The sequence below is a fragment of the Symphodus melops genome (genome assembly GCF_947650265.1).
Source record: "Symphodus melops genome assembly, chromosome: 2".
Classification (NCBI taxonomy): domain Eukaryota; kingdom Metazoa; phylum Chordata; class Actinopteri; order Labriformes; family Labridae; genus Symphodus; species Symphodus melops.
This window is the reverse complement of record NC_136692.1, coordinates 9,292,079-9,304,247: the sequence shown is the minus strand read 5'-3', so window position 1 is coordinate 9,304,247 and position 12,169 is coordinate 9,292,079. Positions and strand designations below refer to the sequence as shown.

Below are 12,169 nucleotides of genomic sequence, written 5' to 3'. Positions count from 1 at the left end.
TCGATGTTGTGTAAGTGTCATCTCCTGTGTGTGCTCCTGCTGCAAAACAAATGTTTCCTTGTGGGACAATAAAGAATCTGAAAAAGATGTTTAGGGAAAGTTTACATGCAGGGATTATTTTCAGTGGCATTTTTCTATTCTGAATAGGAAACAATTAATTTTTTTGTAGGAAGTGCTTGAAGTTGTGCATGTTATGTAATACGCCACTGTGTAGCTGGCATAATATTGATATTGGAATTTACGTGGACCTATGAAATGAGACCATTGTATGTCTGTGTCCTGGGTGAAGTATGAGTTATGAGAGCTATGACAGCCTTGTGGTTTAGTTAGGGTGAAGACAACGGTTTTAGACGTAATGCTTAGTCTCTCTAACAAACTGATTTGTAAGATTGGATAATAAAGAAAAACAAAACACAAGCAAACTGTTTGAGAATTTGAAAACTTTCCACACTGGCGCTCTGTTTCTTTCAAAGTGTATTTGTAAAGTATGCATATAATTTCAAAAAGGTGACAGGGTTATCCCCTACACACATCATTTTATACTTTATAAGATCTATTGATTTATCGAAACATCAACCAGTGGGAAACAACTGTATGCCTCAACAACAATTAGCTAAAAGAATAATCAGTCATGCACAACCAGCCCACTCATACATGTAGGAGCACATTTATTTGAAACAATTATGAACAACAGAAATTGCTAGAAGCTGTGAAAAGAGTATGGCTATCCACACTTTAGATATCATATCAATATCAGATGTCTTGTATTTATCTATAAAGCTTTGTAACATGCTCATGGCAGAGAAGGTCATGTATAGCTATGATGTGCACTTTATGTGATATTACTCATCCTCAGCTCCTGTCTGTACAGCTAATGATCAGAAATACTTCCTAAGGCAAATAAAAGCAGCATCAAAGTCTTTAAAGTCCACACAAAGAGATTCAAACACCTAGTTTTTTTTCCTGGACAATCCTTTAAAGGCTTGTTGTTTTGTTGCTCACATAAGTATGTAATATCTCATTTAATTAGCAATGTAAGCCCTCTGACAAACAGGCATATGGTCCTCGCTCTCCCACGGCCTTGGCCAGCCAATGAATATGCATATCCTGGGACCCAAGTAGCTTGTTACCCTGGAATGAATTCTACACAAGCCTAATCCCTGATCTATTATTTACCCCTTGACCAAACATGCAAGTGGGGCTTCCAGACGCTTGACTTGATAGAAATGACTGCCCTGGGATTGGACTGCCTCTCTCTCTCACCCCAGTGCAGGAGCCAGGCTGAGGAGCTTTGTGTGTGTCTCTTTCTACTTGAGACAACTTGCAAGCAAACACACACACACACACACACACACACACACACACACACACACACACCCTCCCGCCTTTGGCTGCTCGTTCTCGGGATGTCTCAGTCAAATGTTGAGCAAATCCTCCTAAAAACCAGTGCACTATTAAACTTTGATGAGCGTACCCACAGCTGATGGACACAACTAAGAACCCCCCTGTCACATCCCAGCAGTGCACGCGTATACAAACTGGAAACTATTTCAAACTTCCTTAAACAAGGGTGCCCATGTGCGCGCGCATGAGGCGTGCGTAAAGTGTCCTCGCGAGGGCAAAGGAATTGAAAAAAGGGAAAGTGCCACTCAAATGTTAATGCCTTGTTTAAACGATGGAAGGGATTTTATTTTATTTTTTAACTTTTTCACCTGTAATGTTTATGTCATTTTGACACTAAATCATTTCCCAATGGGTTGCATTATTTGATAAAGCAAACATTTTTTATTTTTTTTACACAAAACACACTCCGGTTCATTGCTTCTTTTCGCCCGAAGCAGTACTGCACGTTCTTTAGCCGATTTATTACCTTAGAGTGGAGGATTTTTGTCGTTCACATGCGTGACTCTTCCCTCCTGACACAAAATCGTCAATCAACCCTATGCATCGCAGTCACTCGGGTTACAGTCACACACTGTGTGTAAAACTCTAGTCTGAATTACAGCAGCCACCTTCTCTGGAGCCTCGGACCGTCCGCAGCTCTTCTCGGCGCGCTGCGCTGACTCTGCATGAGGAACTCATCGGGGGAGTGTGTAAGGCGTTTTTCTTCGTTTCACTCTGAATAGGAGAAGCTTTTACAACCAAGCCTTTGGCTGTCAGCGACCCTAACTAACTTCTTGACTTCTTCAGTTTATGGTTTGGGAAAAGCAGAGGGGACAGCGAGTCGTGGTCGTGCGTTCCTCTCCGTGAGACCGACGTGTATCCAAATGTCTCGACGCGCGTTTTTTCTCAGCGAAGCAGCCCGGTGAGGACGCAGAGGTATTCGGGATAAAGAAAGTGACTGTTTTCCCGTCTTGTACCCTAAAAACTGTCACAAAAGCGATGAACATTTTCTGAAAGAAACACAGACCGTGAATCACCTCAGACAGCGTGCAGCATTGACGAGGAGAAAGTTCCCCACTTGAGGGCGAAATCAGACTTTTTTGAGGACGCCAACTTTGAAAAGTGCCAGCAACCCCGGGATCTGTCAGAAACAACATGCAGCAATGGTAAATATGATTTTTATGCTTTAGTTTACTTTTGTTACTGAGAGGAGGAATACTTAGCCTATAGTAAAAACAGGGAGTTTTCTACAACTTCTGAGTCGGAGTGTCATCTTAACTGTCAGAGCAAATTAAAAGTAACCAACAGAATATCTAGTTTCTTCTCTTCCCACATTTTGTTTTGACACATCTACTAAACTTCGTCTGCTTTTTAAATACAATACATTTTATTCTGGATGTTTCTCTTTATCTTAACTCTCTAAGCCTTGTGAAAATCAAATTGTCATTTGTGAACCTATTAATGAATCTGTGACACCCGGAGGAAGTTCAAAAAAGGACTGTGAAAATATGAAGTTTGTGTTTCACCTAAAAAGTTTGATTCCATTCTCTGCTCCATATAGCCAAACTAAAAAACGTTCACTTGATGTCTTGAGGAAAAATCTTCGTTAAACATCTCTTAAAAGCTTTTATTGTTTACATAGTCTGAAGACACTTCATACCACATGTTGATTCAGGTCCTCATATTTAATACAAAGAATTCTTAATTCAGCAAAATAAATGCAACGTTGTCAGATAGTTAAACCAGCCTATGATAGTTGATAAAAGTCTTTAGTCTTTTTGCTTCAGTAAATGTGAGCAGATTTCATTTCATAGCTTGCAGCAAGTTATTTCTCAGGCCTAAAATCCCTCGGCTGTAAATCCTGCTTCACCTTTCTGCAAAAATTCTTTCTAGAAGCTCATGCTATTTTTTCTGCAAGGTATTATTGATTTCTTGAAATATTCACAGTCTTGTTTTAGGTTTTTGGGTCTGTTTGTGGACATCTTTGTCTGAATAGATCTTGCACAAAAACAGAGAGGTTTGCTTGTGTAAGATGTCAGTGCAAAGAAAAGCTCTGGGTAATTTGATTTATCCCTTTAAACTATTCAATCTGTGTCAGTGATTCTGCGTTGAATACACTTCCGTAAGTGTCAGCTCTACTGTACATGTAAAAGAAAACTCAGAGAGCTCATGGCCATCCTACGACAGTCAAAGCAGAGTTTCACAGAAGCTTTTCATGTCAGTGTAAGACATTTCAGCCCCGACATATCTGGAGGCTTTAGAGAAGAGTGAGCAAGACACTTAGAACAGAGATACAGAGAGATAGAGAAAGAGAGAGAGAGAGAGAGAGAGAGAGAGAGAGAGAGAGAGAGAGAGAGAGAGAGAGAGAGAGAGAGATGAATGGCCTCACTTTAAAGCCCAACAAAAGCACATTCACACTCTCATCAGAGATGTGTGTGCGATTAATGTCTGACACAGTGTATTGACCTGGTCGAAATGTGTGTCTGAGATGTTTCATGTACCTGAGCTGGTGCTTCCATTACAGTAAAGAAGGCCAATTCACATTCCTGAAGTGACATTTCATTACCTTTTTTCGGAGCAGTCCGTCTAATTTAAAATTGCCTTACTGTAAAAAAAAAAAAAAAAAAGTTAAATTCTGGTGTTCTGTTCTTCTCTGTCTTTAAAATGTGTGCCAAAGCAATACACACTTCAACATTGTCAGAGGTCAGAGAACAACATCTTGTGTGTTGCTACAGGGAAATACTCAGACAAAAAGTGTATATTCCTAGAATAACAATGAAACAGCTGCAAAAAATAATACAGAAAGTGTGGTGGTAAATGTCCTCCAAAGATGGCCTATACAGCCTATAGCTCTCCTACGTGAGGTTAAGAAAAAGTTAAAGTTGTCAGCGGCTGCAGTGAGGTCGTGATTCCTCTGGGTCTGTGGGAATCAGAGAGTGTAAGAGTGTGTGTGTGTACGGGGTGGGAGCCACTGGTTAGTCGGTTCAATAATCTGCTGGACAGGTAGGCCTGTGACGCCCCCCTTAGAGAGGCTGCTAATGAAGAGAAAGGCTGCTTAGTGGTGCTCCGCTCTGACCCCACCAACCCTCCCTGTCCCCCCTGCTGGCTCTCTCTGATTTCTGCTCACACTGAAAGCTCCTTCCTCCTCTTTTCCCTCTACTCCGTCCTCTGTGCAACCTGGTTAGCTCCCTTTCTCATTATATTTGAAATGGATGGCTTTTAGGTGTGTAAAGAAGCTTTTGATCACTTACTCAATTTAAATTCAACTCTGAGTTGTTGGTCCTTTTTTTATTTGTGCCATCTTTTTCACAATTTTTGTAATTACTTTGAAGAGATTGTTGCTATTTGACCTTCGTGTTCCAACATTATGTTTGCAGAATTAATTTGGACAAAGCTGAACTGTACTTTGAACTGTGCTTAATGGAATAAGCCTATATACACAGCATTTTTCTACCTCTAACCGCTCCAGATTTTTCACATCAATGCACCGTGATATCTCGACAATATCAAAGTATATGAGATCAGAGGAAGTTAATTACTATTTGACCCTTTCAGCAAATCATTTTCCAACTTCGGTTTCTAAATTGATGACTTCTGTTGTCCTCCCTCCTTAAAAGAAGTCCCTATGTTGAAATTTCAGCAAGGAAATTTGAGATTAGGCGATACTTTCTCCTCCATATCAGTTTACTCAATGTTGGAGCTTTCCATTTTAAACGTCGGTTTCTTAAAGCTCCTGTGAGGAGTTTTTTTATCTGGTTATGAAACAGACTGAAATGAATAGTGGTGCTTCTTTATTAGCTACAAAAGCAATCAAGACCATAAGCGTCAAGATTAATAAATGTTATGTATATTTATTAGTGATTGTACGCTCTGCCACAGGGTAGGTGTCAGATAAGATGATTTATATCACACATTTGACATTTACCACAGAAAGATTCACTATGAGTGCTTAGACACAAGAGCTTAAAATTAAGCACCAGAAACAAAATTCTGTGTTTCGATTATTCAATTTACTGACATAACTAAAAGAGCATACTTTGTGTTTTTAATTGCGTTATAATTTTTCCAAAAATAAACATGTCATTTTAATTAAATTATCTCGTTAAGTTCCGAATTCAAGATGATCTTGTTGTCAGCTGATTTTTAAGTTAAGGTATCAATCTGAAAATGTTCTTTATCTGAACATTTCTAGTTTTAACAAAGCCTGGATTGGGCCATTGCTTTATGGCTACGTCTGTGCTTCCATTCATCCATCCTCAGCTCCCACACTCTCTTCTTGAGTGACTGATAGTGTGTCTTGGCAGTGACAGCAAAGGTAATATTTTCAAATGGGGAGTGGAGTCGTATACCTCGTGGTGGCTTTCGATGAAAACCGTCAAACAAGACACTGTAACCTGAGCTACGGGCGACTAGAACGACTCAACGGAGACACTGTGAAATGTTAAAACAAATTGGATCGCAGGACCCCTAATTTAATAAAGCGCACAGCTTGAGACGTATTTGATTTAAAACAATATACACTTAGAAGACATAATTACATTTTTTTTGTACCTCAGCACACAAAGTAAGGAACTTTATCCTCAAACACTTACACTCTTCAATTTCCTCTGAATACATTCTGAAATTTAGTCTGTGTTAAAAAAGGGAAATAAATAACAGAAAGTCATGAATAGGGTTAGCAGATGTTGTGACATGAGCATTAAAGATGTGTTTCGTCTTGTGCTATCACATAGACTAATATGTCTATGAGGTTTCAATCTGCTTAAGATAGTTATGTCTCAATAGGAAGAGGACTGTCACACTTTGAAACTGCAAATCAATCAGATTAAAATCAGGCTCAAGCTACACGCTGTTTATACTGTAAACCGATACTTGTACTTACATGTGTTCATTTTTGTGTGTTCTTCCTCTACTGGCTTTATTTCACTTATTAATCCAAACACTCTCATACTCTTTAAGGAAGGAATCAGGGAACACACCCAGTGTGTGCAGAAGCCACACACTCCCTCCGTCTTTATTTGTTTAAAGTAGGAAATGATAGAACACATTTTGCACAGCTCAGCCTTTATAAAATACTCCCCTGCTGCTGCATTTTTCTGTCTTCCAAGACACAGTCATGATTCTTACATTTTCAGCTGTAATTTGGGGTGGTCTTAATTAATTCTGTCCAGAACTAATTACTGTGTAAAATAAACACTTCAGTGTCACTGGGTGGCAACCGTCTGATCGGTGGGGAAATTACTTTTCACTTGTAATCCATACGTTCTTCAGGAGGGCCAAAATATAATTCATGTCAACGCTAAAGAAAGAGCAGAGACGCTGGACCTGTGTAACGAACAGGAGTATAGTTGTAACCAAATGGCTCAGTTGGGAGGTATAGGGTTATGTGGTATAATTTATATTTTATAGCTCCCTCCTGCACTGACTGTGCTCCAGAATAAAGTTGTTCGATTTTGTTCCATGAACACTGAGTGAGAAAATCTGGGATTTCACTTGTGATGGAAACTCCAGACACCACTTAGTTCCTTGCTTTCTTCTATTTTTTTATTTTCCTGTTCTGTCTCATTTCTTGCTCTCTGATACAAAGGCACCACTGCTGATTTTTCTATATGTGTCTGTGGATGTTTGTTTGGACAACCGTGCACTCTCTTTTTTTCTGGGTGTGTGTGTTAGTGCCCCCATGCCTCAGTGACTCAAGGGGAAGGAAAGATTTCCTCAGGCAATACAGAGTGATTTGATTAAAAGAGAATAATTTGCCCTAAAGGTGTCTTTTCTCTTCCCTCCAAAAAAGCTGGTGGAAGAAATCTGATATGACAAGATAAGTGGTGGCTCATGAAAAATTCCTGAGGACTGAGACGGAGCACGTTGACTTTTGAATTATTGCCTTGAGTGTCTGCTACTCTGCTTGTAACATGTCAATGTTATTTTTACCTGAGTAGCCTTTGAAATGATTCCCGAGGTTCTCAATCCAGATTCTCGCCAGATTCTTTCATTTAAAACCTGTTTATGTTCTGTCCAAATTAAGGGCAAAGAATACACCACACTTCATTCAACACATTTTCTTCTTCAAGCCTCTTTAACAGAACGCCAAAGTACTCTTTAATAATACCTTTCCACATAATGTCACCTGCACAGTTTGTTAGAAGAAATTGTAATGCCTAACAGTAAAAAAAAATGCTCATGGTGGATTTCAAGATCATAAAAGAGGTTTTGAATAATGAAGTTTAAGTTGTGGAATACCACAGCAGGAAATTCTACTTTCCTGTTAAACTCTTGGTTAATCTAGGGTCAACCATTTTTTATTTTACCACATTTAGCGTCATTGGTGCCCTTGTATTCAGGCAGGCAGAGAGAAATTACAATTTCTTTGACAAGGATGGTAATTTTAGGTGCTACCAGCAGAGAATGCCCGCAAGTCCTGTCAATGGTGCTGTACCTCCTAAAAATATATTGAATTGAGCCGTCCTTTGTGACAAATTCACAACTCAATTTTCCCACAGAGGGATAAAACAAGTCTGGACACTGAAGGGCTAATTATTTTGCTTTTGCACAATAATATTTCACTTTTCTTTTCACCATACCATTATAAAAGTTTTTCTAAAGAGTCAATGGGTTTGGTTAAACTTCCCTTACACAACGTCCAACTGTCAGTGTAATCTGAATCTCGCTACTTTGTGCTGCTATTCTACTGATGATTTTCAGGTCAGACACCTGTAATAATCAAAGGGTCTGTTTCCCCAATTTCATTGATCACACACTTTTCACGACATGGCCTGGAAAAGCCTTGGGCTGGAAAATGTTGGGCTGTTGAGCATAGCTTGCTGCAAGTTTGACCTGACTCTTGATAAGCCAAAGAGTATGAATGGATAGAGGGATGGATGGATGGATGGAAGGATAAATGGATGGATAGATAGATGCACCAAAGAAGTTCCCATCTAGCTGCAGGCGATGCCCTCTATATGGATGGTGTATGCAAAAAAATCTGTTCTGCACCTCTGTTCTTTACTCTTCTAATAACGCTGACATTTGTACAAAGAAAGGCATTTTTGCTCTTCCAAATGTGACCTAAGATTTTACAAGCCCCTTTGTTTTTGTTTCAGCTACAGAAAGGAAACTGTCCCGTCTTAAGTGTTGTGGTGTTTTTTTTCATGATGGCAATTTAGAGGCCCAAAAGTAAGTGTTACCAGACCCCCACGAAGTTGAGGGCTCAGAGATGCTCATAGGAGATATGTTTGGAAACAGGATTTGAGGAAGTCTACTGTTAAATAGCAGATTATTGGTAATGTGACAGCGTTTTTAATGACTTTAATCTGATGGCTTGTGTATGCTGCAGGATCCTTTCTTTTGTTGTTTTGTTGTACTTCTGGTTGAAAGTTTTTACTGAATCTCGCTACTACTGATGTTGAGGGCAAAAGTGCCATCTTCCTGTTTGAGGAAAAAGGAAATAGATCAACATTTGTTTTCAAACTAGAAATAGGGCCTTCTTTGGTCCAGTTATCGTACATGCTTTTGTGCTGAATCAACATCTTTATCCCTTATTTCCTTGATCACCAAAGTGGACATGACATCACTTCGCATTGCTACGCAACCTTCTTAAAAGCACTCTTGGTTGTTATTTTGTTTTCTTCCTTTACCACTGTGCTAGGCCAGGATTAGTTAGGATTTTAATGCCTTCTACTGCAAATGGCATGTGGTGTTTTGGCAGGTTTTTTAGTCATACAGCTCACTTGCATCTGATGGAAAAGGTACACTAACCCTATTTGTTAAATACCCATTTGTGTGCCAGTTCATGAGTTCCACCAAAAGACAGGTGACTTTCACTCAAAAGTCTAACTGAATGCCACCACAGACAGATGTTCAGAGAATTCAGCTCAACAATGAAGGCAAATCATGTTCAACTTATTGAAGTTCAACCTGCCTAAACTACAGTGATGGATGGACCACCAAATCCAAAGTTAGCTAATTAAGCGTAAATTCAATTTGCTTTCTAATTCTTGATTTTAAGACAGTAGCTTATAAGATATAAGATATTTTCATCCAGTACAAATCTAAAAGTCAGCTGTACAACCCACATGTACTCTTGTTGATCCTTCTGTTAGGGTCAGTATTTGAGCTAAAGTTATATTAATTTGTATCTAAATGTATAGTAAGCAAAATGTAAATTACATATGCCAGGCCAAGAGGGCACAGGAGCAACCCTGGTTTTTCAAGACAGGCTTGAGCAGGCTTTATCCGACATTGATTATTATCTGAATGCATTGATAATGTGTCAGGCAACTATGTAACCTTGTTAGCTGAATGTATAATCTAGCCTCTATTACCCTGTCTCACTGCAGAAGTTACACTCTTTATCCTTCTAGGAATTATGCAATTGATTTCAGATGAACCTTTTAAAAATACGAGTGAAGCATTTCAAAGCATTGTGTTTGCTTTTAACTGCATATTAACGTTTGCATGCATTCATACCCCCAGTGGAATGTAGGAGTACTAATAAAGAGACCCTGTTCCCGCCTGTAATAGTGTTACTAGCTAAGCCCTCAACCTGTTATGGTTACAATGATTTCAGGTACAAAAGAGAAAGTTGGATGACATTTTTTATCGAAACATACAGTATGGAGGAGATTGCGATGGTGTTTTAATGGGAAAGACCTGATAACGTTTCACCAATATAATGATCTTTCACTCACCCTACTACAGTGTTATTCTAACACTAAAATAGGTACACATTTGAAACCAAATCCATTTGTTTTCCCGAGCCACTTGGTGTTGTTCAAAAAACACGTGTTGTTAATTTAAATTACATTCATAGCACTTTTAAATATTTTGAAGACATGTAGCTTTTTTCAACTGATCTTAACCATGTCATGGTTTGACAGGAACACATGGATTCAGTCTTTTGGCCAGATTTGATGTAATATTAATGTCCGTCTTCAGTCAGGTGACATGAACATATTTTGTCACAACCATCTGGGTATTTCAGTTTTAATTAATTATGCTGCGTCTTATTGTGAAACACACCATCATCACACACCTGAATTGTTAGAAGTCATACCCAGTGATTGTTGGTGACAAAGTTGCTATTTAAGGTGATAATCATAGTAATTAGGCAGTCTAAAGAGGTGATGGGATATTGTGTGTTTGTTTGTGTCTTAGTTCACTTTTCCTGTTTGAGGGAACTTCATAAGCTGTGTGTGAATGGCACATCTGCATAGTATGTGTGTGTCGACTGCATGCAAGTAATTGCGCGTGTGTTTTCACATGCTTTTGCTGCGGTGTGTGTTTTAGGAGCTGGGTGTTGATCTGCTGACAGGTAGTGTGTGAGGAGGGGGACAGTGGCCCTTTTGAGACAGACACAAGAGACGAGTCTCAGAGCAAGGGAGAGAGAGAGAGAGAGAGAGAGAGGGCCTCTTTCATGTGACTCCACATTCCACCAAGGCACAGGCAGGGAGAGGCACAAGACGAGACATGCGTCCCCCCCTCGTCACTCCCTCCTCTGCCTCCCCCCACTGCAGCCGCTTTCCCTCCCCACCCAGCCTCCACCCCTCTCCTCTGCCAGTGACCTTAACATTTATCAAAAGAGCCCCATGCTGGAATTCTTCTTCAGCATCTGTGTCCTGGCGGGAGAGTTAGACACACATATACATGACACAGACACACTTTCACACACACTTTTGTCGCACAGCAATCTGTTTTAAATATTGCAGCGCCGTGGAGGGCCTGTCCTTGTTGTTCCCTGAGCCAGGGAGGCCAGCCTCGAGACACTCACACACAGAGACATGGACACATGCTTGCACAAACACTCTCTCCTCCTTCTTGTTTCTGTATTGTGCCCCCTGTCACTTTGTCCTATTCATTTAACCTTTCATTAGAGCCAGCAGACAGCCCTGTGTGTGTCTGCACAGCTTCAGGAACAATGCCAAAAAAGCCCCACTGTCACAGTTATTAGATTCCTCTGGCCCCCTTTTACCCGGGCAACTCAATATTGAGAGAGGGAGAGTGAGAGAGGAGAGGCAGGATGGGAGAGAAAGTAAGAGAGAGAGTGGAAACAGCATGGTTGATGCTGCCACCAAACTCCTCTGGTGAGGGATCCTCTTGACTTGTCAAGGACATGTGGCACATGCTGAAAGTAGACAGTTCTCAGACAGAGCAGGGAGAACAGAGGGAGAGGGAGAAGGGGAGGGCAGGCCTGCTGTGTGGGATGTGATGTAGTACGAGGAGGAGTACGACTGAAAACGCAAACAGTTTGTGGAGGAATTTGGTTTTTAATAGACAGCCAGGAGGGACAGTCTGCTCCTCAAGGAAGGACAGAGAAGTGTCCCATGTTGCTCTCCTGTCTGTTGTATTGCGGCCTCTTCTGAGTGTGTCTTCCTTATGCTTTTTAAATGAGAATTAAAGAACAGATTCCTGATTATCTGGTGAAGTTCATCATCTCAACACAGCCTAGACATTATGAATTTGTGAAGTCAACCAAAAGATGAAATAAACCTTGAGAATCATCACCCATTTGGACAGTAATCAGCTGACAACTATGGGGTGGGGGGCTTGGTTGAGTTGAAAATATGTCTTCATGTAAATACATCTTACCTAAGCACAGGAATAATGCAACGTGAAAATGCTCAGGAGACTGTTACCTTCTTCACCATATTACACACATACATAGGGTGTGTCCCCCATCTTCAAAAAATTATCACATGTTGAAGATCGGTGTGATTTTCAGAAAGTGTGCAGGTTTATCTTCTTTTATACCTGAAAACACAAACAGGGCTGTGTTATACATTTCCTTTAA

The 12,169-nt window shown here is 40.2% G+C and overlaps 1 protein-coding gene across 2 annotated transcripts in view; it reads left to right on the top strand.

Moving 5' to 3' along the window:
• Nucleotides 1-1,666: 1,666 nt before the first annotated feature.
• bnc2 (basonuclin zinc finger protein 2) overlaps nt 1,667-12,169 on the top strand; it is a 154,608-nt gene continuing 144,105 nt past the window's right edge. Inside the window, exon 1 of one of the 2 annotated variants that reach the window (XM_079336878.1) lies at nt 1,667-2,549. In XM_079336878.1, coding sequence (XP_079193004.1) covers nt 2,547-2,549 — 3 coding nt within the window. In that variant the 5' untranslated portion in view covers nt 1,667-2,546. The remainder of the gene's footprint in view (nt 2,550-12,169) is intronic. The other variant, XM_079336880.1, reaches the window with a different exon arrangement.